We start from the raw sequence: 26,782 nt of genomic DNA, 5'->3' as shown, positions 1-26,782 counted from the left end.
AGAACGGAAAGCGAGAAGTGAGAACCGAAAACAAGCCATCGTGATGTCACCGGAGGTAGCTCCTCTGCAACATCAGAATGGATGTAAAAAAGCCCTTCAGCTTCAGTATCAGAGGAGGAATGCTGAACTGTTGCAAGGCAGCTGCATGTTCTGATCGTGCCAGTGAGTATGGAAGCCTGTTCTTCTAAATCCAAACAGCATTACTAGAAATAAGTGAAGCAAGTTTAAAGAATGAGGACACAAACATTGGTGTGGAGGATTGTTTTGCCATGAACGTTTTAATGCATTTTGAAACCAACAGCAAATGCTCTACATAACATACCAACCTATCAAAACAGCAGAGAGAAGTTGTCAAAAACTCGGGTGAGTAGGTGTCAATACTGGCCGGTAAAAGACTAAGTCCCACTGTTTACCCAAACACATTATATGTTTTGTTCTATTGACCCTTCTTAAGAGAGTTTTACACTACATTTACATTACTGTGTTGTTGTCCGTCCATCCCTGATCCGTTCAGACACTTCATCCTCTCGCAGTAGTTCTTTGTTCACATGAACCTGCTCTACTTCCTCAAAAACTGTTGACAAATCCCTCATTATTCACTGATATTCCAGCCGCTTCCACCGCTTCAGTCTGCAGGGCACCGGTGTTTGGTACCGCCAGTGAGGTCACAAGACAGCGGCGGTGGTTGACCCACTTATGAGACCCCTGTCGGAAATTCTACTGGAGTTTTTTTGGTATCCACAGAACACCTCAGATAATTCAAATAATTTATATATGTGGTGACCCATCACAGGAAACAGAGGAATCCTCTTCTGAGCTTCTGCTCCACCACAAGGAACAAAACTACAGATAAAAATGGGGCAACCAGCAGCACTGGTGTCACATGTGGATCTTGTTCATCTATGCAGTCAGTTAATGGCTTGTATTAGTACTGTCTTCTTCCTTAAGTAGATATATTTTAGCGTCAAAACTAGAAGAGGTATATTATGTATTTTGCCCACAAACGTCACCTGGGTCACGTCCTAAAAAGAGAAAAGCAGCCTCCTTGGTGGCACCACCAGAGTCAGATCCTCACTACCCTGAAGTGCAGTGGAAACAGAAACATTTCAGCCTGCAGTATTAATTCCACCCAAAAGCAACACCATGGATGAGGACCATCTTCTAATCTCATGCAAGAAAAGACAGCCATCTGGTGCGAGAGTGAGACCTCTCGTCACTCCGCCCCTCCTTCCCCTCCCTGATATATGCCGACCATTAAAGTAATGTGTTCATCTGCATAAAACTGCGATGGGAATGGGAACATCATCGTTATGTGAGCGCCATTTAGGCCCCTCAATTAAAACCAGCTGTCATCTTCAAATCAAATATTAGCAGAGGAAGCGGCTCGCTCTGGCGTCAACACTTCTTACCGGCTTTAACACTTTGGTGAGCTTTACGGACCGGTCTGTGGGGAACCGTTCCACACCGAGCTGCTCGCCAGCGACCGTCTGTGAGTCCGCAACTCAGGTTAATGTGATTATGGAAAAATGAGCAAGAACAACTCAAGTGGCTCCTGGGGAATTTACAGGCATTAAACCAGTGATACTAGACTTTCGTTTTATTATCGTTACTTACCCATTTTCTCATTCAATCAACAGCATTACTGGACTACAACAGATCTTTTTATGGTGAAAATCTATGGAGGAAATAAAATCAAAACTTACTGATAAACTAATGTTAGCCTCTATCTTTATCCAGTTACGGGTGAGAAAAGGCTTAAACTGGGCCAAATGTGACCCGATGTGCCAGATTTTTTTCAGCCCCCATGAGGTCAAACTGCAAAACTACAGAGGTCTTACATTGTTTGATGCTCTTTGAGGTTTGGTGTCCATCATTCAAATGGTCCTGCTGCTCAGGATTTTGGGTTATTGCCTACTAATTTACAGTAACTTTATCACACAGGATTCATTTCATGTCTATGTTACTATTTCCCCAAATTTATTTGACTTAATTTTCTTTTTCTTTCCTATTTTGTGTCCTTCAGTCGTGATGCACTTATGAGGTTTCATGAAACGGTGTTCTCATTTTCACAGTTCAGCAGGTGGCGCTCTAGGTGTAAAAATGACGTGAGGTGTCATTGAAATGGTTTGCTTGATTCCGAACATTTTGAAGCAGAGAGTGCCATCTAGTGGGCTCTGAAAGTGAAGACACTGTTTTGTAAAGAGTAGGCCATTAAATTATATTGTCTTTCTTTTTTTTCTAATTTCTCATGTCTATTTTATACCATTTTTTTTCAAAATAAATCCATTCTGATCATTTTTGTTTTCCTTCAGTCAGTTCCAAGATATTTTCTACTAAAGTACCAACAACAAAATGTAGCTCCAACATATTTATTTATTTGAATTTTTACATTTTCTATCAATTTATCACCCAAAATGTTTTTTGTTTTACAATAATGCTCGAATGACAACTTAATTTACTGTTTATTTATTTTAAATCTGAATCCAGATGTGGCCCCTCACAGCTGTTCCAACATTTAACAGACTCTGATCCTAGCTTATTCTCACCTCTGGGGTCGGGGATATGAGGGTCTAGTTTGAGAGTGAGGGGAAGAGTAAAATGTTTGAAAACCCCACAATGAAAGAATAATAAAATACATGAATAAACATTCCATAAAGACAAAATCAGACAAAAAAATATGTCCCTAAACCTCTCGGTCCCTGGTGGTCATGGCTGAACAAACTATAATAAAGCGCAGCAGCAAAAAGAAGTGGGAAATAAAAAGTAATGGGAGGCCGCAAAATGAGAGTGGCAGAGGGCGAAAAGAGCATCGAGGGATCATGAAGATTACAGCCCTGTGTGTGAGTCCTCCAAGTAGCACTCTCCACTCTCACCTAGATGAAGCGACCCTCAGTGACCCGCTCACTTAGGACTCGGACGCGGCTCATGTGCAGTGATACAAAGAAACAACCAAACAAAGAGTGTGTTTTTGACGTCCGCCTGGCGGGGGAGGACGTGAGGACGGTTTCGGGGGGAGAGCTGGAAGAGCAAGGGTGTCCCCTCTGTCTCCTCTGTCACTCCGTTTTTTTGGAAAGTAATTGCTTTCACCTCAGTTGGTGACCTGGCGAGATTTAATCACACCACCCTCAGCCCCGGCCAACTGAATCAAATTGGTCGAATTAACGGCAGCGACAGCAGGAGAAGGGTTCACCTCTCACTGCCTCTGTCTGTGTGTGCCTGGACCAGCGCACGCTAGGATTTATCTGGGGTTCACTTCCTGATGAGGTGTTTCATCACACGTCCTTCTGTCGCCCATAGACATGAAGCCACGCTCTTGTGAGTGGGAGAACAGGCCAAATGTGAGTGGACAGTCATGATGCAAAAGCTCAGCCACTGACCTCACCACTGAGGAAAAGCTCCACTCCCAGTGCCGCATCATTACAGTTGTTAACTTGCCGAGTGAGTGAGTGAGTCCTTAGGTCCATTTACGATGGGCTGACGAAGCTTCGCGAAGCCTCGCTTCCAGAACCCACTGGTTGACACCTGCTGCTCTACTCTTTGAACAGCTATAGTAATGAAGCCTCAAATGATTTACTGTATGAAGTGTGGGCGCCACCTAGTGAGGTCTGATAATAAGAACAGTCCCTATCAAACCTTTGCCAAGGACCATGACGACAATTTACTAACATTTATAACATTTATTATGACTCATGTGGAGGCCAAAAACACACAGGATATTGGGTTGGTAAAACTTGGGGAAGACTTTCAATACAAAATTTATTTAAATGGTTAATATCTTAAAAAAGACAAGAGAAAAGAAAATATGGGCCATATATATATATATATATATATATATATATATAAATGAAGGTATGACTTCAATTACTTCAAAGTACTAACCTCAAAATCTCACTTACATTTTGTGCAACAAACACTCAAAATTGTAAAGTAAATAAAAAAGTCCTATATAAAACAAAATATAATATATAATATATAACAACATGATGATGATTATGTCATATACGTGCACTTATTTATCTTGAAATAAGTGCACGCACTTAACTGAGGACACTAAAGTAGTGAGTGAGGAGCCTTACTCAAAGGAAACTAGAACAACAGGCTGTGGGCCCAATGAACCCCCTATTCAGGTAGACAACTAGAGAATTATTATATAGATAACAGTAACACATGAACCTCAAGGGTAATTTCACTTAAAAGTCAAGCTAAAAATAAAAATAAAAATAAAAATAAAAATAAAAATAAAAATAAAAATAAAAATAAAAATCACTTAAGACAGTGATGTCACACACACGTACGTAAACGTACGTGTGTGTGACATCTTAGGGTGATTATATATAAACATATTCCCAAAGAGTGTGAGCGACAAGACACTCCATGCCTGAACGTGGATTCACACCAGCGCTCGCCACTCCACCCGCCTCTGCCAGTAAAAGCACACAAACAGGCGAGTGGACGCGTTATCTCTGGGCCTCAGCCTCTGCCGATGTGGAGGTTAAAACAATGATGTGATTAATGCTCTATTTCATTAGAAGGGGATTAGCCGCGCTGGCTACATATGGGAAATCAATAGTTGCAGCTGACAACAAAACACACGCGCAGGTAATATCAGACAAATCTCCACCTGACTGAAACGCCTGATTTGAACAAGCTCAGTTCTCATAAGAAAGATTATCGACTAATAAAGATAAAGCGTCTGCTCGCCGACCGCGGGGACCAACCGCGCCGTGCGGCCAGAGCTCCAGATGTGCTCAGACATGGGATACATTCGGAGGAATAACACAGACTACGAGACCATACATAACATTTAAGGAACAACATTCTTGTTTGGTGGGTCATGTGACCCACTCCTTTAAGTCTGAGACCATGGTTGTCAGGAGGGTTATTTCCAAGGAAGAAATTAGATCCAATCTTGAAGCATTGGGCTCACAAGCAAGAGAGGAACGGCAAGCGTCCTCGGTTCATGAGACCACAGTCCCCTGCTTCAATGCCTTCAGTGCAATAGCAACCAGCAGTTCAATAGAGGTCAGCATGAGCGCACAAAAGGTGGTGAAACAGGACACGGAACAGAGAAAATAAGGTGACTGACCTGGTGAGTTTGTCGGTGCAGGACATGGTGATGAGCTGCTCCCCCTGCAGGACACCATCCCAGGTCTGGACCTGGCCCCTGCTCCTCACTGGTATCGTCCCCTCGCCGGACTCGATCTTGGTCCGAAGGTGGCTGCGGTGCTTCTTCATGAGATGTCTGCTACTGTGTACTGGCAAACACACACACATACTTCCTTTATTTATGACCTGCAGTGTTCAGTAGAGTAGTAGTATTAGAGTAGAGTAATTGATAATTGAGGCTGTTCTACGTCCAGTAGACGTGGTTGTGTTGGCATTTATCTTGGACATAGAAGGACCAGTGAGGACTCTTCACAACTAGACCATTGAATTTTCCCTCCATCAGTAGGTAGTACATGAATAATTACTCAGAGTACTCAATTCCCACATGTCAAACTCAAGGCCTGCAGGCCAAATGTGGCTCACAAGAGCTTGTAAAAAGGGCCACACGTGGAGGAATGCCTAGTGAAGGAGGAGCATTAACAGCATGTACACGAAGCAAATAAACATAGCTAAAATGAACTATTTTGGATTGGCCAGCGACATGGACTGAGCTTCAGGCTCCCTGTGTGAATGAGCTCCTGATCTAAGTGTATTGCTCTGCTGTGATAGGAAAATGAAGCCTCATTAAATCTCAATGAAGGATGATGTCTACTCAATAAATATGGGCTTTGAATGACAGTGACTTCTGTCAGGAGACCTGGAGGTATCTCGATCTGAGCCATGAAACACTTCTCATCCTCTGCTCACTGCTGTGACGTAACCTTTTCTGATCCATTTCCCCACCTGTTTACGCACCGCACGCAAGCATCAGTAACATAGCACTCCCTCAAATACACATTCAAATATCAACCAACCAGTAAAATCCTTCCCAGTGTATTATTACTTACATATTACTCACAACAAAATGTATTAAGTGATTCATTAGCAGCAGATTAACATTGATATCGCTCTAATGTGGTGTCAAATTGAAGAAAATAATCTCATTTTGCGTGTCTAAAAACCCACAAACTCAATTGCTTCTGCAGCAGTAACTCTCTCATAACAGCCACTGAACAGCTGAAAATCTAGTTAAAGTGTATCATCGCTGAGAATCAATCACAGGACACGAATGGAGGTCTGAGGGAATCATTTTTAATCTCCTCACTCAAACTGGAAGAGGCCGCATTTGAGTTGGAAGAAGGTGGGCTCAAAATGATGCAGACAGTGAGACAAAATTTGGGTTTAATAAAGCGGACTGCTTGCGTTTTGTTTAACCGAGAAACTCACGATCTGAGGTGATTTCGTAGGGCGAGTTGAGTCTTCCGTCTCCACACGGCGATGTGCTGATGTACATGTGGAAGTGAATGTTGTCTCGTAACCTGAAGCCAAACTCCCTGTGCTGCACGAATATCGACTCCTCCCAGTCTTCAGGCCTTTTGCTGTGAAAGAAAACAACAAGAATGAAAGAAAGGGGGGAGGTGAGGGAGGGGGACAGATGAGAACGCTGCCTCAATTCGTCACCGCAGAGTAAATAGATTTCCACTTCTCTTTAGGAATGATGAAGTGAGGCGGAGACAGAGAGAGATGGACGCTGCTGCTCCATCGGACCACAGTTCATTCTCTCGCTGTCAGCTGGATGAGTGGACATTACTCATCAGAGCAAATATCTCCAGGGGCAAACCTGCTGCTGCTTAAATCAGAGCCATCACCGAGGTCAGCTGGAGAAAGCGATGGGTGCAAACAATCGTTGGAAAAAAAAAAAAAAGCTCAGGGAGACTTTTGGACTTAAATTTTTATGAGCTTAAAAAAAATGTAAAAATTCTAGCGTATGAAACATGATCCTATCCAGGCCCCAGTCAACATAATAATGATACTACTACTACTACTACTAATAAAAATAATAATAATGCTAATAATACTAATAATAAATGAATTATTGCTCACATTAGTTTCATGTATTTCTCAATATCAAGACCAAAATGGAGGTTGGCATTTTCAATCAATGAAATATATAGTCCATATTTGTCGATCAAAATGCCTGTTTATTTTGGCTGTGATTTCTGGTGGAAAAATATTCATAAAAAATTCTTCAACTTTTCCTGTGCGTATGTTTTTCACCGGTGTAGGAGAGGCACCATTAGCAGCAGGCCCTTCATGGCAGCCGCTACCACCACCGAGAGACAATTTATCTCTGCTTTACACAAACAAAATGTTTCACACCTGAGGCAAAACAGCACTCTTGCTTTCTCTCATTTATTTTCAACCACATATACCTTGTCAGGGAGCAGGAGTGATGATGCCTTCCATTCATTGGATACAAACTTTCATGACATGTCTGACTGAGTCAAGAGAAAAAAAAAACCTCAGTATCCAGCTTCAGGGTGTAGAAGTCAGTTACAAGACCCAGAATGTACGGAACTGTACGGTGCAGAACACAACGGAGTGGAGTGACTTTTTTTCTCCCAGACAAAGGCGTGACTGCCTGTAAGTGGCTGGGATAAAGGTGGGGACATGTAGCATATAGTCATGACGTCTGAGGATATCTTTGCTCACGTTCTCACGATCCCAATGGATGAGTTTCTGTTCTTAGACTTGAGCCCGTAGAAAGGCAATAAAAAAAAGGCTTCAACGACTGTAGCTTTACAGAATTATGGAGCGAAGATAGGACAGTTCTTCAGAGCAAAGAATAATGTGGACAACCAGAGGGCACAAAGAAGACGACGCACGATAGTAAGCTAATGGTGGATAATGCTAATATATATATATTAAACAATATTATTGCTCGTGTTAATGGTTGGAAGTTTCATTAGTTGATGGTCATTAGTAAAACATCTGCTCTGATCGATGGTTCTTGAAATGGTTCTTGCGTCCAGCAGTGTCTCCATGCCTGATTTTGTTGTCATCTTAGTGGCATAACGCTTGGTATTTGTCAAAAATTGATTTCCATATAGTTTGTTTTCCCGACATCATGACTTGTTCTGTCAGGGTTTGATGACCTCACACTCATTCCCCTCCCTCAAGAAGGCCCAGCAGAGAATGTTCTTCTTGTGGCAGCTACGAAAACTACGACTGCCGACGAAGTTGCTGGTGGAGTTCTACACGGCCATCATCCAGTCCATCCTCACCTCCTCTATCACCGTCTGGTACAACAGTGCCACCTCCAGGGACAAGAGCAGACTGCAGCGCATTGTGCGTTCTGCTGAGAAGGTGATCGGTTGCAGCCTGCCACCTCTTCAGGACCTGTGTGTCTCCAGGACCCAGAGACGTGCAGCTGGGATCAGAGCCGACCCTTCTCATCCTTTACATGGACTGTTTGTTCCTCTTCCCTCTGGCAGGAGGCTGCGGTCCATCCAGACCAGAACCTCCCGTCACAGGAACAGCTTCTTCCCCTCAGCCGTCAGATTGATGAATTTGTGATCAGCCCTTGTTGTTTGTGAGTTATTTATCGATTGGTTACTTCAGTTATTGTTTATTTTTATTATATTATTATCATTATGCTTTTGTTCATGACTGCACGTTATTCCAAAGCACTTTCCTGGTTGGTGGAATCCTCACTGACCATGGCAACAAAGCTGATTCTGATTCATTTGTATGTCATATCTGAAAGCAGTAACTCTAGTAGACACAGTTTGCCAGTTGAATATATCGTCTTTGGGATCTATTTTTCCACCAAATGATTCTTTCATATAGCCACTTTGAATCGATCCTTCCATTTTCTTCCTCGTATCATAGGTTAGCTAGCACGGGCAACAGTCTAAGAAAAGAAGCCCCGACTCGCCCACCGGGAGACACCTCCTCAGCTTCTTTCAAGAAACTACTGAGACATTTCCAGGACAACTGAGTTACGTAATCCCTCTAGTGAGTCGGGGTCTTCTCAATGCCTTCCTCCCAGTCGCTCTTCCAGTGTTGAGTAAAATGTCTGATCCGCATAACAACAAACGTTGTTCCATTATTCATTTACAAATGATCTCCTCAGCCATTGTTGTGAGGCAAAAGCTCAAACATGCAAATATGACATTAAACCATCTAAATCTAAATCCAATCATCTGTTGAATTGTCCTTGCAGGTTTGCTGCACTCATAAACACAAGCTGGAATGAAGCCTTTGTGAAGTGTTCTACCTTTAGTTTAGCTTGAGTAAAGCAGCTTCGACCCAGATAAGCGTCGACGGCCACACAGATTCGGCTTGTCTTGTTCATCGTTGGAAATTCCGTGGTGATCAAAGCCACACTGCTGCCACGATGAGAGCAGCTATTAATTTTAATACAGGGTGTAAAACGTAAGGTGTGAGGCACCTTGAAAGGTCTACAGAGCTGAGCGGTGATAAAGCCCAGTCAGGGTGCAGTCAGGTGTTCAAGAGCACTAGCTTTGATTTACGAAGACATAAAGACAAAAGCCATGATGGGAAGACCTCGTCTCAGTTACTACATGAAGCTTCTTGGACGCACAAAGTTTGCGTCGACTAAAACGGCACCGGACTCTTTAAGAACACATGCTATGTGCTCTAATTTCCTCCCACAATTGTGCTATGTTACGGAAATGTGTACACTCGGAAAGTTGCAGTCCAGACTAGCTGGGACATGACGTCATAGCGTGTTGGAGCCAGTTAGCTTTGGTTAATGCAACAAGCATAACCAGTCGTAACAGATCAGTTGAATACATGTACCTCCACCTTCAACGGCTTGGATTAAAATCTGTGAAGTATTTTAAAAGTGTCATTCATGGAGAGTAATTATTCAACAAATAATTATAATGTATATTTTCCCTCTAAGCTTCAGTCAATTTTACGCTGAATTGCTAATGAAGTTGCCGCGATTTCATACCTGAAGTGCTCAGAACACTTTCCTCAGCTGTCAAGTACTGTTTTGCGCACTTACATGCCAGTCAAGAGCAGTACAGAGGAAATACTTGACAGAGTAAAACGAGATCTCCAAGATTCAAAAGTGACAGACGAGAGATTTACTACCTCAAGAAGAGTTCAAGTTGAGAGTAGAGGAAGCGTAGCAGAGATCGTCGCGCTGTGACTTCGGCGTGACAGTCGTTCACCACCTGCCCTTGATCACTCAGATATTCCCCGTTGATGCACTTGGTTCCCGTGGATACTGCCACCACCTGGGCGTGTTTCAGGTCCAGGTCTGTTTCGAAACACACAAAGAATAATCTTGTTATCAGCTCTGCAATACTTTACACATGGATGTCAAGTTATGTGTACCAAAACTATTTATTTTCACCTGCACTTGCAGTACAATGTGATCTCACCATACTCGGACAAAGGCTTGACTGAGCAACAAGTAACATCTCAAGGGACGTTACTAGGCATGTTCAGCGGCTCCGTCATGAGTCGACATGTATTATATTCAACTGTGCGTGACGCCTTTTGGTATTTCCAGTGGATTCACCAAGTCTTTGCCTTGTCTGAGTGGTGAAGCAGCCTCAGACTCCCCTGGTACAGACGTCTTTATTGTCATTTACTGTAGCGTCCGTGGTCTTATGAGGAGATTAACTGTGTTGTACTCAGTGTTTAATGATTCAAAAAGAAAAATAAAATGCTATTTATTTAATGGTTTCCTGCAGTGAAGAAAGCGAATGGAGTAACAGAACAGAACCTGTGGTTGGAAATGTATATTTACTATAACATTTTTAGCATCATCGAGCATCTAGTTAGCAATATATGATCCTCGAATATTTTGTCTTTTATTATCAAGTGATCAACTCTGTAACATGAAAATTGCAACAAATAGCTTTTTTTAATAGAAAAAAAATCTTATTGTTGTTTTTGCTGTTGTAGCTATTCACCCCTCAAAGTAAACCACTTAACATACTTAAATTAAAAACATTTCTATTGTACTTCTGCTGCTGGAACTTGTTTTTATTTCATTTAAATTATCATATCAACATAACTAAGTTTTATTAATCGCTGAAATAGGGATTTTTAAATATGTAGGTCTTTGTTCTACACCCTGCCTCTGCCCAGTCCATGTTGAAACCTCACAGCCTGTACAATAAAACCATTTCAAATGATTTTTCTTGTCGAGACAAAATCAACTTATTGACACAAAGCTGCTACAGATGGGATATTCAGGAGGGGAGGGGCAGATCAGCATGTACCAGTAAGTCTCCAGGAGGTGCCAGAGATCTCTACCATCGCCTCTAAAAGCTGGGCTTCCGGCAGACCTGCAGGCATCGCCGGGCGGCACATGAGCTTTTATCAGCCTGGGCCCAGATGGCTGTGCAGCGGCGGAGTCCTGACACCTCCACTGATGAGCAGAGGGAAGGAGGAGAAAGTTGACTGTGTGTGTGTGTCAGAGTGGGTTTGTGTGTCTCCAGTCAAGGAAAGCGGGAAAGTTTATTTCTAGAAACGGGACCTTCGTGTACTCTTAACAATTTACCCTAAAGTGTGAAACTTTGGTGTTCGTATGGCAACAGTGAAAATAATCTGGAGCAAGAGTCCATAATGAATGTGCTAAATACCTTCCCTTATTCACAGCGCAGCCCAATTCCTTCCCAGTGATGAAGCTCCCTCAAAAAGGTAACAGACTCTCCCAATTTCATTCTCCTGCGTCTCCTTGTCGTTCCACTTTGCGATTGTTTAGATCAATTTTGCAGTGGATAATTTCTGCGGCGCCGCTTGCTACCCTGCCATGAAATTGGCACCGAGGCTGCCTTCACTTTGCAGGCGAGAAGAGTAGAGGAGGAGGGATGAATGAAAGAGGCAGAGAGAGACAGAGGAGAGACGGAGGTGCCCAACAGTATCCCTGCTGTTTCAAAAACCAGCTTCATCACAAGTATACAAAGGAGGGTCAAAGGGAACAAGGTGGAGTGGAGTCACAGCCCTCGGGCCCCTTGTCACACGAACAAATACGTCTGTGATTGCTGTTGATTCAAAGATGTCACCACTCAGAATAACAGCTGGAGCACTGATGGAGACCTGGACCCGATCGCTATGGCAACCACACCAAGTTTAACGCTGTCAAAGACCTGAAAGCACAGGTCGCTGACAGGAAAGGGCTTTTGGTCGCTCCATGTCTGAAGTGAAGCACCAAGACGAGATACTTTTATTAGTTTAAAAAGCTGCTGGTGACTTGTCCACGTTATTTTTTAACCACATCTGCCATCTTGGCTCGTCCACCTATTAAAATTTGTCAAACAAAAATATAAAAGAAGAAGATTCCTTTAACTATGATGTAGAGGTTGAGTGATATATCGGTTTCTTTGGTCATTTTTCACTGAATGGTACACATAGTTAACGGCCTCCATTATATCGGTACCTGCCGATATTTTTTTAGATTCCGCCCTCTTGTGTTCAGACTATAGCCAGCTCATTCATGTGTTTGGCAAAGTGTGAATGGAATCTACTGCCTTTTATAAAACCTTGGATAAAACCACCATTACAAAATATGCACTACCTTGAGACGATTTAGTAAGTCAAGTTGGTCTGTCAACATTTTCCTGTTCAACTTGAGCAATAAAACCATGAAGCATCAAAATGCATGATGCATATTTTTTCTCATGGAAGGTTTGCCAACAAATGAATATCCCTCCAGTGTAATTTTCTTAATACCATTTTCTGACAAATATCAGTCTATTATTGTTTATAGCTTTCCAAAGCCACCAGATATCGGCCCTAAAAAAAGCATATCGGTCAACTGGGCCACGTATGACGATGGCCCATTTGTGAGGAGCAGTTTATGTAGACAAAGGTAAATCTGAAACAACAATGACACATACGTGTCACTGGAGACTTGAAGCTCATCCTGCTGTCTTGGGCACAGGGTGGTCGGTACCATGGGGAGACCCAAGTCTATTCCAGACCATTCAACAACACTATTGTCAAGGGATCTAAACTCTGAAAGAGTGAAAGATGCCCTGCGTTTGGCCTCTGTCATCTCAGGCAAGAAAAACAACACAGAGTTTGTGTCAAAAAGTAGCAAGAGTCAGAGCCATTAGGCGTCAAACACAATCACCGAGGACCATCATCGACTCCTTTTAGCTTGTGTTAAACCAGGAAAAGCGTTCAGCGCAAGCTTCCTATGATTGCGGAGCAGCATAAAGCTGACTTTTAAGCTTTATTCTCTCTCTATAGCTGAATGAGCTCCAAGGTCAATGATAGCGTTAACACAGCGATGTGCCATTAAGATTGAGCAGCACAAATCCCATCTTTCATGTGTTCTCTTATCGCAAGATGTTGGACGATTACGTTGAATGTCACCCAGCCTGCATCACCGAAAAAAAAAATCTTGAAAAATCTGAAGGACTTGCAGACATGAGTGGAGGGAAAAAAAAAAAAAACGGGCTTGGCAAGGGTATAGAACGACCGCTCGGAATCTTTATTAGCTTCAACAGCTCTGAACACATAAGGGCGTCTTTGTGAGTGTCTGTCAAAGCTCTCAAATCTCTTCCTCTGCAACACCTTCCCAGTTTTGTTTTGCACCAACCAGTTGTGATGACTGAACATTTGAATTAGTGTCAGTTGAGGAAAAATCCCTGTTTCTGAACGGATATGCAGACAAAGGCGGGAGCCTAGCCGTCATTTGGAATCATTTTGTTTGAAAGCGATTGTGCTCATCTCTTGCTTTGAGTCCCTGTAGTATTTTTCCTGCTTAGACTCCCACTGCTTTTATCAAAAAAATCCTGAGAAGAATCTTCTCTTATCCAATCGAACAAACAAGTTAAATAAGAAATAGTGGGAGGGGTGTATTCCACGTGGACATTGCATTTTCCATGTCTCTGTGCACATCTGAGCCGTGTTTACCAGCACCACTGCTATCTCAGATTGATTCAAATGAGATTTTCCACACTATTTGACCGCGTGTGCTGCTGGTTTACTCTGCCACTCGGCTCACATCTCTCGGCAGCGAGGCTAATCTCGCTCACGTTGGGGTTCAACTGACTCGACGGGGCCCTGGCGGCAGTAGGTGAAAGGGGGTGTGGGGGTGGGGGGTCTTCACTGTCTGTCAGCTGTTGAGAGATAGACCCTGATTAATATTCTCGGGGCGTGCTACACATCAAGGGAGAGAGGGTGTGAAGGGGAACAGGACTCCCCAGTGTTCCTGTCAAGTCGGTTGTCGGTCTGCACGGACACTGACCACCTCGCCGCAGTCACCGACCGCCGCCTGCCTCCCAATACTTCTGGATTTTTGAAGATAGCACGCTATTAATAAACAAACAGAAGCAATTACGAGGAGGCGGAGGGGGAGGGAGGGATTGGATTAGGTGAGGATGAGCGGCCGTCTCACTGAAGCCTGAACTGATGAGCCGCCGGACTCTGAAGGCTGCGGAGATACCGATCCCTCCTCGTGACCCCTGAGCCGGCCGCATACGCTGATAACACTCCAGTGAGTGCATGAGGGTCTGGACTCCATCATTTCTGATGGTGGAAAATTCTACGCCTCATAACACACCAAGAAACAAAACTCTTTTGTAATATATATATATATATATATATATATATATATATATATATATATATATATATATATATATATATATATATGAAACATTTTATTTATATAGCTTTAAGGAGAAGAGACTCATCTTCCTGGCAATGTAAAGCCACACAAGCACAAAAACTACTTTTCAGGTTATCAAATATAACGTGACAGCGAAACTTTCAGTTGAGGTCTATAACTTAAAGAATTCCAAGGTGTGTGGTATAAAACGCAGTTGTCAAATGCAAGGCCTGGGGGCCAAATCCATCCCACCAAATCTTCTTCTTGTGGCCTGGCCTGCAAAATGTTGTAAATTACCTATGTGATTTATACTCTTGTCCCTTGCAGAAGGAGTGTCAGGAATACACCCATAAAATTCATGGTACCACTGGTGTTGTAAAGGAGAGAATATATGAAGAATATTTTATCTATACTGAATTCAATGACAAAAATTTAGGATTTGGTTTTGATACCATTTTAAAGTTTGAGTTTGGAGTCATGATTGACTTACAAACTGTCCAAGGTGTCCCCAGCCTCTTGCCCAATGTAGTTGATGGCCTCATAAATTCTGACATTTTCTACTCAATAGCACACATTGTTTAGATTCTAACACAGGATTGCCTGTGATATATTTTCCTGGTTCAGCAACTGGAGTGAAGTTCCGCAGAGACCATTTAGATCCCTGTTTCCCGGTACCGTTCAGAAAGACGGAAGCGGGAAAAGCCAGTGTAACAACCCTACACAACAGGCAGGGCACATCAGTTCAGCACCTTGGACAGCACCAAAGCAGGTGACCAGTGTTGAGTATTGAAAATGACGTAAATTGAACACAAAATACACATATAAGAAGTGAAGTCACAACTCCTCTCTGCCTTTGTGATCTTTCATGACAGACTCAACAGCTCGAGCATGAAGTACTTTCTCTGGATAGCGAGCGGTGCATATATTACTTTACATTTTCTACACCTTAAATTGAATATAAACACCCCAAATTGCGTATTAATTTCACTCTATTGTTTATATACAGACTCTGTCGAACATGAAGGGACTTTACAGGGACTAATGGAAAAAGTGAATAGCGCCTCTTGGGTCTTAAAGCCTCTATACTGTAATGAAAAGACTTCATTATTTATTTTCCTAATGTATAAAGAAACAAGACATAATAAATATGTAAACACCAAGCCTCATTGACCTCACTATAACATTATTATTACTGTATCCTTCTTCATGAAATGCGTTAGGACCGTTGAAGGGCTGTTGGCAAAGCAGGCTTTCTCAATAATTTTGTGAGATAACTTTGTCTTGGTAAAAAAAAACAGAGCCAGGAGGGAAACAGTAGAGAAATGAACCAGTCTGCCGAGAAGTGTGCCTTTGCCCCCTTGCGACTCACCTTGGTTTGAGAATTAGTTTTAGGCTCATCTAGTTAAGATTCCCACAGTAGCACCTGGAACTACTGTCAGAGTTGCTCAAGCACGAGTGTCCAGCATGCACTGGGGATGACTGACACTCGCTCGCATGTCTCATTCTCCTCAGAGACTCCGAGTGGTCAATAATTCATCAGGAAGATATACTCCATATACACAGACAAGAGGTCCAGCACCGAGTGGAAACTCTCTACCTTACTCCATCATCTGTCTCGCCATCTAAAATTCTACTGACCACTTCCTCGCTCCTGCCTTAGTTTCCTACCTCTCCATATTGCAGCGCTTCAATAATTCAAAGTGAAATAAAAAAGCGAATGAAATTTGCCATACCTTGGGTCATTACGATGCCTGCCAGGGATTTGTGTCGAGCGTGCGCAGGATTGCAGCCGCCCACCAGCGAGCGGTATTTCTCCCTCACCAGGTGGAATATTGAATCGGCAAAGTCCTGAAAAACACAATCCCCTGCTTAATTTCAGCCAGATACAACCTTGGGAGACTCAATTTACCGGTTTTCATTTCAGTTTATATTGTTTGGGTCGTTTTGGTTTGCGCTGCAGATGCAGTTAGTCGGATGAGTTCAACCTTAAGGTCAACTTTAAATGGAAAAAAGGATTGACTCTTTTTTTCTTGAGCATCTGATCCCAGTGTTTTTTTTTTATTTTTACTTCAAAGACAAGGAAATACAAATTAATACAATTACTCAGAGTTAATATTAAATATACATATATAAAAAAGAATCGAAAGAATCCAATCAGTAACACTAAAAAAGGAAAAAAATAAATAAAAATTAAAAGTACAACATGAGTAATGTTTGACTGTCAATTGAGAAAAATATATTCAAGCGGCTTTAAAACAACTTAAAACTGTACTTATAAGTTGTAAATATACAGCTTGGGATTCATTACATTGAGATAAACAAGAAAGATAACCTTAAAAACTGCAATACTCCTCACAATACTCCAGTTCAGCTGTTCTGAACAGAGCGGCTGTATATGGGAAAGTCTATGGAACCAGCAAGTATCTGAAAAGGAGGTTCAGAAGAAAAGGTTTATCATCTTCACAAAAAAAAAACAACAAAAAAAAAACATTGTAAGAGCAAAATAATTCCAAGTGCAATTACTCTGCATTTCAATTTCATATCCACGGACAAAATCATGGACCTCCACTTGACTGACAGCTCACTTCATATGTTACATTCGTTCCTCCCACCGTTTCTCCATCGCCACTGTCACTGTCCATCACTGCTGTTGATTTTATTCTCTGTTATACATGGCTGGGGAAAAATGTCCCAGAGGATTGGTCACTGACGCACTGAATAAATAACCTGTTTCCAGCACAGGCGGCATAAATGGAACATTTTCACAAAGACTCTGAATTGCTCAAAACAATCTTGAGAACCTCAATTATTTCAATATCATTTTAGTCGAAAATGATTTTTTATTCACATCTTTTTGTTCTTTCCCTGATCAAACTGTGCTGCAAGGTTTCAAGTACTTGTTTACACTTTTTTTTTTTTTACAAGTTTACAAATTTACTTCCCTCAGACGGGACCCACAAGTCACAAAAATGTTGAGTAGAGAGAAAATCCCTCTTTCTTGTACCTGAAAGTGACACCTAATTAATGTTAGCGGCGCTGTGCTTAGCTTGGCAGCGACTGCTGACGCTGTAGACGCGGAGTCAAGTCCCTCCCTCGATCCTGAAGCTGTTCTCATAGATGACTTTACAGAGGTGAGAGGAGGTGGCTGCTCCAGAAGAGCAAATGTGAAATAGAGCCGAGCACAGCACCTGGCTTTTAGCAGCCGTTTCTCTTCGATTTCACCTCTTTTTCCTCTCATACTCTTCACTTTGTTATGTAGAAACCTATGATCCATTTAGAGTTCTGTACCCTTGTCTCTCTCAGTCTGTAATGTCTTTTCACATATCATCACTGACTTGACTGACTCTACTGAAAAATGCCTTCCTGGTTTGGTGTGCGTAATTGACAGAGGGCTTTTAAGTGATGTGTATTAAAATGTCATTTACCTTTCTTAGTGTCGTAGTTCACGGCTCTGAATGAGACATGAAGACAAATCTGTAAGGCTCCTCCTGTGTTTTCAATTTGATATCCTTTTACAGAGATACTTGGATATGGAAGGCTGAATGGAAGAATTATTTCTTTTAAAATTGTATTTTATAATTATTATTTTCCTTTTCTGTCATTGAAAAACATGTTTCTGCATCGGGTCAGTGTTCAACATTTTGTTATTATTATTATTATTTATTTAGATTTTTATTTTTCTTCTACAAATTGTTACAGTTTATGCATATTTTGTTTCATTCTTTCTTTTTTCGTCTGACTGAAACATTCTGAAATATCATATTATGTTGACTTTAATCAATTCATTGAGGCAACAAAAATTAATAAACAAATAAAAGCAGTTTGACATTAGGGATGTGAAGTTTTTGTTCTTGATCTTTATGAACCAATTCATGTTTATTTTAATCTCCTCTCACACTTTCTGATTAGATTTTTTTTTGCATGACATTGTTTGTGATACATACACATATAATGTCAGCAACGTTTCATCTTACACTGAGAGACATTTCAGATATGAATTCAGCCCAGATATTTACAAATTCAAGAGCATCTTCTCTTGATTCCTAGTAATTTTCCAGAGGGCTCCGTTGTCATTGCCCAACTTGAACAAACTAGTCTCCATCAAACAAAACTCTTGAATCAGTTTCCTTGGTTTCTCTCCGGAGCTGGACCACAATGTGACCTTGGTCAGTTCACCGCCCCAGCTGCATTTATTGGTAATTTCCTCTTGTTATACAGCTTCATGACACCTTAAATCATCCTGTTGCTCTCTACTAGTAACAGTCTACAGTTTTACTTTTGGGGGCAAACAAGCCTCAGAAGATACCAATTTCTTTATGTCATAGACATGGTTTCTCACCACGTTTTGTGACTGAAGCCTTCAATAAAAATCTGTGTCATTCCACTTTTTGAACTGCCATTTTACTGATGAATCTGAAAAAATCAAAAATGATTTCAGAGGCTATATGGCAGCCTCAGGATCTACATTTTAATACAATTTAATTTCAGAGGAAAAAGTCTGTTCTTCAATGGTTTACTTTAAAAACGCAAACTTCTGTCTGCAGATGACTCAGTCACACTCCTACTCTCCAGTGGGGAGTTAAGTGCCCCCCTCAGTGAGGACCTAATGTGGCAGAAAAATGGGGCCAAGGATCTCGCTCTGGCGTCTCTACGACCTGCCACACAGCGCGAGGCGGCCCGGCGTGATGATGACTGACTGACTGGCTCACTTCCTCTCAAAGTGCTAATGCTCTTTCAGACTTCTATTTCGGGAGACTGGCGTCGGCCATGCTCGGTCTCAGGTAAGTTGCTGAGCAGAGGAACTGCGGGCTGTTGTGCTATTCACCCCACCTGGTGTCTATCCAACATTAGTTCTGAGCAATTTACCAAACAATTCCTCTGGGCTTCTTCACACCACAGAAACAAGCAGCAGGAGTTATTTAGAAACTGATCGCAGCTGCACAGTACGTTCCGGGACTGGTTCACTCCACCTAAATAAAGACGCAACGCTGGGCTCGGAGTCTTGGTTTCAATGAGCCAGACTGTATTAGTCCAAACTGTGGCGTCAGCTGAGGACTTCCAAACTTTAGTCGAGGCCACACGTGGGAAAACTTGTAGAAGTGGGTGAGGCAATGTTGCATTACGGACCATTTTTATTGCAGTTAAACTGGTTCAATGTCATCTTTTAAAAGGTATAACCCACTATTAAAGCCAGTCATCCTTGCTCTAGAACTCAAGCATGACCAGAGCACCTATGTATATACTGAACTGCACGAAGACTTGCTCAAATAAAGACTCAACATCTGCATCTGGGCGAGTTCTTGAAAAGTTCTGACGCATTGTCACAAAAAGATAAAGATAAGATATTATCATGCCTCACTCTCCTGCCACTGACTCAAGACAATTAGAACTGTTCTAGCTGTTTTGGAACACACTCATGGCCAATAATGAACCGGTGTGCCGCGCCACACCAGAGTCAGGTGAACCTATTGAGAACCTATCTATCCATCACTCAGAACCACAATGGTGCGCAGTGCTCCTCTTCACACATGCTCACAGCAAAGAAGCTGGTCAAATGCGCAACTTCCAGCTGTTTGTAAACCTGATGCGCCTCTAACTTGACCACACAACATCACGACAGAATGATTGAGCGATCCTTGTCGGACCCATGATGCCAAAGACGTTCTGCACCACAGAGCTAACAGAGCTAACGGCTAAAAATTCAAAAAATTCAAACATTTATTGACACTCCTAAACCATCAAAATTTGCTTAAAAGTTGTTTGGTTTAAACAGCCTTGTTGTTATGTTATTCTATTTATTTTATTTTATTTGTTTTTTGTTGCACTTTATTCCAAGACACTTTCCTAGTCAGTGGCTCCCCACTGACCATGGCAATAAATCTGATTCTGATTCTGATTCTGATTCTGAAATAGAAGCGCTCCAAAATATGAAGAGATAAAAACTCATTGTTATTATGAGGCAAATAAAGATGTGTCTGGTAATCTCCCAAACTAGAATAAAATCATGCAAAAGAGATTGTGATAAAATCTAAACAGTTATTTCAAATAAATTAAATCATATCATGACGTATTTTTGCCATTTTGTCCAGCCCTTTCTGTAGACATTTTTAAACAAATACATTCTCTGCAATTTGTTTCTGCAAATAGCATTTGGCACATCGTGTCTGTAGTTACAATTTTCTCACAAATTTTCTCCAGGACTTTGGACGAGGCTCAATTGCTCTCTGGCCCAGGTTCCTTTGGAGGTGCGTCTCAGGATTTTTTTCAATGAAAGAAGTGTGCCATGATTGAAAAAGGTTGAAAAACACTGCTTTACAGTACCTGCCAGTGAGCACATACATGCCAATGAAAATCTTAGGAAACTTGATCCTCATCCTTGGATGAATACATGTTGTCAACAACTTTGGTTTGTCAAATTCAAAATGTTAAATGGGATCTGGCACAAAGGATTTTTTATTTACAGAGGATTTTGTCTATTGTGGCATAATTCACTTGAACAGACTTGAGATGCAGCAGTGACTGGTCAGCGACTGAACTAGACAGAACCAACTTGGTTTTAGCAAGTAGAACAGTTTAAGACACAAAATAAAGTTTGAGGATTTATTCCATCCTCAGTTTAAAGTCAGTTAAGATCCTGTTCGGTCCAGCAGTGCTCTCAGAGTTCTTCCAGCACAATACTGTTTTAGGGTTGCTACTGAAGGTCAGGTGCGCACCGCCATAGACACGGAATCCAGCAGAGCAAATGTGACTGGTGGGTCAAGTGGTATAAGTTTAGCGCATTCATCCCTGCTGCCCGGGTTCAAGTCCCAGTCAGGTTACTGCCCTTTCGCCGTGAGTCAGCACAGCTCTTGAATCATGGGAGTTGTTTCATTGATTTCTTTCTACGCTGTGTTTACTAACACAAGCACAGAAGTGAAGACGCCTATGGACTAGACAACACAAGTTGAAATGTGTGGATGTAAACAAACCCATTTGAATCTTAGATTTGTGAACAACCACCCCCCAAATGCTCTTCAGAGTTTGGCACATGCCTCAGGTAGATCCATGTGTGTCTATCTATCTCCAAGGCAGTGTGAGCTTTCCCTCTGAGGTCAATATTGTGCCAGAAACAGTAAATGTCAACATGGAGAATTTCTGCACAGCTGCCTGACCTAGAAGTCTCTGCACACCACTGGGAAGCTCCACGATTTAATTGTATAATTTATGGTTTTGAGTAGTCAGGATTCATCAGCAGTTCAGGTTGTTCATACGTCAGCGCACAATCCTCTGCCGTTCATTTGGAGAAACACTGAGAGCAAAGCTGTGTAACAGGAAGGCGCCCATGATGATTGTGTGTCTCTGTGTGTGGGTCTCCTGTGCATGTTCACTACACACACACAGACACACGTAAGCTTCAACCCCGTGCCCTCGCCCCCTTATCACCTGCTAGCAGAGAGGCCCAGGCAGCATAAAAATGGGGCCATGTCTTATATTTCTTTATTGAGGTATTTAACAATTCATTCTCCCAAGTTTTAATAGTCTCTGCCCTCTGCTGAGATATCTCCCTCCACCGTACTACTGCCACCCCCAATCCCTCGCCTGCCGCCAAGCATGAGGCTTTCATAAATGGATATCTATTCATTTGGCGGAAGCGTTGCCTTTGGGGGCTTTTTAGATTCTCAAAACGCCAGACTCCTCACGGCGAGACACATTTCCCTCTTGTTTGTTCTCCGTGTGACATACTGTGCAGAGCTCGCTAGGAAATCTTTCTTGTCTAGAAGATTGGTATCGCAAGAGGACAAAAGCAGATGTGTGACTGCTGTAACATGCGCGACAGTATGTACGACCAAAGGTTTGCAACAGGTTTTGAGCAAAATCAAACTCACAACACGGTGAATTACAGCCTTGTTTATGGCTATTTACAACATTTACCACATAAAAAAGACTCAATCGCGTCAATACTTTCAGTCGCTTTCCAAATAAAACATTGAAGCCTTTTGTCTAAAACTGGAACTCATTTAACAGTCAATAAAGCGTGAACAGAAAGCAATGTTAGTCTGACTTTTGATGGGAGCCTAAAGGCCCATTTATGCTTTACGTTATGTACAGATATGGCTACAAACAGAGCCGTCTGTCCGTGCAAAGTGTTGATTTCGTCTGCATTCCTGCACGTCTTCACAAAGCTTACAGATATGGATCAAACGGAGCAGTACCACTAAAAACCGTGGGGAGCAGTGTTGCTGTTACTACCCTATATGAAGCTCAATGAGACACAAAGAAGACACAACAATGGCAGAATTCTCCGTCCACCAGTCGCAGATATATTTAACAGCCTCCTTCTACGCTGGCTCTGTTTCGTCTTTTGTGCATGATCAATACTTCTTCACGGTCGCCATGTTTGTTTTGAGTTTGTCATTGTCTTAAAGGTTTGACTGTGGGCTGCTCCCCCGGTGGATACATTGGGGAAAAGCAATAACAAGTAAAGAACTCTTGTAAGTATGTGATCAGTAACATTGCTATTTGTACAAGACAAACTGAGTCAAAGCACCTGCTACCCTGGAGGACTGCAACATGTTTTCTTCTCACTGGTGAGCCCATGTGGTATTTTAAGGAGGTTGTCATCCATTCATTTTGTCTGCTTAGCCAATGTCCCATTCCTTCTCTTTAGAAACCTCCAACTCTTCAGGTGATCCAAGGTCAAATAAGAAATGGTACTGGACTATTACATGACCTGCTCTCCACCCGTTGATCTCACTCTCCATCCTTGCTTCAAGGAACGAAGAGAAAGAAGAGAGAAGAAGAGAAGAGAAAGAAGAAGAGAATCTCCTCTCCAACCTAACACAGGACATGAGATTCACCGCCTGTAAACCACTGTCTCAGACTTATACCAGCCTGGCAGAGCACCTCATCATTTACAAAAAAGCAGCGATGAGATCATCAGGTCTTTCTCCCTTAATTTGTGAACTTGTCTCTCAATGTTAAGACATTTTAATGTCTACATTCTGAAATCACTGTATTTATCTTATTTGTTTTTCTTTTTTGGAACTGCACATCATCACACTAAAAACAACCAGAATGTAGTAGCAGTGAGATGTGTATTTGGCCTGACCTCCTCACTTCTGTTGTGGTGACAGAACAACGGGGCCACAGTGACATATGTCAAAGACCCGGCCACAATGCTTCAGCACTTCGCCTCAAACTGCATCCAACCTTTTTCCACTGTGAAGTCCAGATGGCCCCGAAGCCCGTGCAGCACTTTTCCTTCCACTGTTTGTGTGTTAAACTTTGTGCCTGAACAGCAGGGCCTTGTCACTCAGATCTGCCTGCGCCATGTGGCCTCCATCATCACGATAAGAGCTTTTCCCCCTTCAAACACCAGCTTGATCTTCAAGCGCGAGAACAAAGGTGGGTGAACGACAGATCGAGGGAGAAACTGTGCAAATGACGTGCTTTGTTAGCGCTTCTTCCATCTCCATGTGGAGGGGCAAAAGGTTTGTCGCGGGAAGTCGCTCCACAGGTGTCCAACTGCAAAGCGCGAGTGAAGCGGAGAGGCCCAATTAGCCTTCAAGAGATGGAATACATGGAGGTTGGCCTGGAGCTCGTGGTAAGGATCACAGGGAAGGTGGCCTTGTCACAAAACCCTCCATGTGAAGATGCGAACGAAACAGACTGTACCGCGCTTCATTTTCTCCACTTGATTCCCCTCGCGACTCCCTGTGGCCCAAGACTTCTGTGGAATATTACAGGGACAAAAACATCTGAGCCAAACAGGCGGTGGAGGAATTAATTAAGGCTGAAGTCGAGCTGACGCGTTATGGGAGTGTTTCACTCAGAGATTTCAAAACACAAACCAGACATTTCTGTTACTTTTTTTTTACAGGCAAAAAAACCTTGGAATTCATGACGCTTCCAAAGCATCGGGGTCATGTTCCAACCCATGACGCTTAACTTTATAAACCCAAACTGGTAACATCTGCCGGTACTGCCGTTGATCCCGAACCCAAACATTAACGAAAATCAGCGCCTAACCCGATCCAGCCAAAACCAGCTAAAGTCACTGAATCGTAACTGTAAGCCACAGATGTCGAGCGTGGCCGACTGTCAAACTCATTATCAATCTAAATTCTGCTCATCTGATCAAACAAGAGCGGCGAGTCACAACGTCACGGTCACTATCAGACGCTGGAGCATCTGTGGGTCGTGTTTGGACGGACGGCGACACAACGGACGACGCCAGGAGCGGCAATAACCTTCACCGCTACTGCACATACAGGCTGAACTCTGGATGGAATTTAATTTATTTTGTGACCAAAGAATAAATGAGGCAGTCGGGCGGAATATCTCACCATATATTGACAAGTATTTTTGTCTTCCTCGTGATAATGCAACTTCAACATCAAGGCCATGAAAGTTATTTTATTCTGATGAACACATTTTGGTAGGGAGAGGCTTGTGAGGCTTCATGAAACAGTGCCCTTATTTTCAGAGCCCACTAGATGGCGCTCTGTGCCGTAAAACATTTGGATTTGAATGATTTCAGTAAAATCTCACACCATTTTTTAAGCCCAGAGCACCACCGACTGGCCTCGAAAAATGAGGACACTGTTTCATGAAGCCTCATCAGCCCTTCAGGTTTACAGAGAACTAGACCAGTGTAGTTTGAGCTTCTTCTGCAGCGGAGAACCACATGCAAATGGAGACCTTGAATGAATGAATAGTTTTTGTTGTCATTAATTAAAAATATTGAGCAATCATTTTAATATTTTTTTGACAATGATCGGATTCACTTAAATATCTAAAATAAATGTATAAAATAAAATCAAATAAAATAAACATCTAGGTTAAACTGCAAATTTGCAAAGCACTCAAGAGAGTCCAGCATCAAGCCGCTCATTTATTTTTACTTTTATTTATGAATTTATTTTTAAGCAAATAATACTATCTAATGCTGTTCATTTACATAATTCAATACCATCTGAAATATTATTCATAGCAATGAGCTCATAGGGCACCTGCATTGGGACAGTAGTTTTCAGAAACTCATTTTTCAGCAGACAACAGAGAGGTAAACGCAGACAATAACAAATCCTGCTGACAACACTTGCGCATACAGTACATGCATTTGACCATCATAGTATTTTAGCGTGATCAGATTTAGCTGACTTCAGAAAACATTTAATTTTAATCCAACACATACTGTCTGGGGAAAAAAAACTGGAATGATTATTAACTCACTAACTTGCCATGTATCATGAGTAGCACTCACTCACATCCCGCTCACAAATGTGGCTTATAAATATGCAGGAAGCAGAGAGAGGGACATGAAACAGTTGGAGAGCAGAGAGGATGAAAAAAAAGAAGGTTGAGGGTGACATCAGTTGGAGCGCTTCGTTTTAAATCCCCTCTGATTAACCTCCACGCTGGAGATAAAAGCGGTGATATGCCTGAAACAACTTAATAATGTCAGGCAGAGTGTAAAACACACACCAGTGACTTTAAACATTATGCACCAAAGGCCAGCGTGTGAAAAGATAACATGACCCACCCTCGGGAGACGGAGAGAAGAAGTGGAGGGATGAGTGCAGGATGAATACAGACTGCAGAAGGAGAGAGAGGGAGCACATTAAAGAGGTAAAATGTTCAACTGAAATAAAAAAAGCCTTATATTGTATACAAAAATTGAGTGTAAAGCCATCTAAAGAATAACCAAAAGAAGTTAATATTGTCTTGTGTTCTGCTCCAAAAGTACAATTCCCACAAAGACTATGCGTCACTGTATTCCAGGCAATAATAAACCCAAGTTTGGACATTGATTTCAAAACAGAAGACTTTTAATAAAGTCTGGCCATGTGCGTCTGTTCAAATACTTTAGTTGTATATTTGGTCTCTGAATAGCAACCTTCCGCCCCAAGTTACTAACTGCTGACTTAAAACTGCACACACATACAACTAATTTTAATCCGCAGAACTTTATAGAGACGTCTATGTCACGTCTGGTTCAGCTGCTCTCGACGATACGAAGGAGCGAACAAAGCAATCTCACACTTCAGAACTCGTGTTGATCGACAGGTTAGGCTTTTCTCTCAGTCTGCAGATTAGCGACGCAGAGAGGAGAAATGACTGCCGCCCTCAGATGCTGTCAAGCAACACCTGCCACAGGATGTGCTTTTGACATCGTCCCTGCTGTTCCTTCTTTACAGTCACAGAGAATAATTCAAGAAAAATTGAGAGGGGTTGCTTGCATGGTGCTCCACAACATAGCACTGTATG

At 42.2% G+C, this 26,782-nt stretch overlaps 1 protein-coding gene across 4 annotated transcripts in view; it reads right to left on the bottom strand.

Annotated features, from left to right (window-relative positions):
- adarb2 (adenosine deaminase RNA specific B2 (inactive)) overlaps positions 1–26,782 on the bottom strand; it is a 159,087-nt gene that overhangs the window by 10,205 nt on the left and 122,100 nt on the right. For all 4 annotated transcript variants that reach the window (XM_053858334.1, XM_053858333.1, XM_053858335.1 and 1 more), the window contains exons 4-7: positions 16,267–16,381; positions 10,051–10,219; positions 6,373–6,524; positions 5,087–5,255 (exon numbers count right to left, since the gene is read on the bottom strand). In XM_053858334.1, coding sequence (XP_053714309.1) covers positions 5,087–5,255; positions 6,373–6,524; positions 10,051–10,219; positions 16,267–16,381 — 605 coding nt within the window. The remainder of the gene's footprint in view (positions 1–5,086; positions 5,256–6,372; positions 6,525–10,050; positions 10,220–16,266; positions 16,382–26,782) is intronic.

Source organism: Synchiropus splendidus, chromosome 3 (genome assembly GCF_027744825.2).
Source record: "Synchiropus splendidus isolate RoL2022-P1 chromosome 3, RoL_Sspl_1.0, whole genome shotgun sequence".
NCBI classification, from domain to species: domain Eukaryota; kingdom Metazoa; phylum Chordata; class Actinopteri; order Syngnathiformes; family Callionymidae; genus Synchiropus; species Synchiropus splendidus.
Note: the sequence above shows the minus strand (reverse complement) of the source record. Positions and strands in the feature narration are given on the sequence as shown.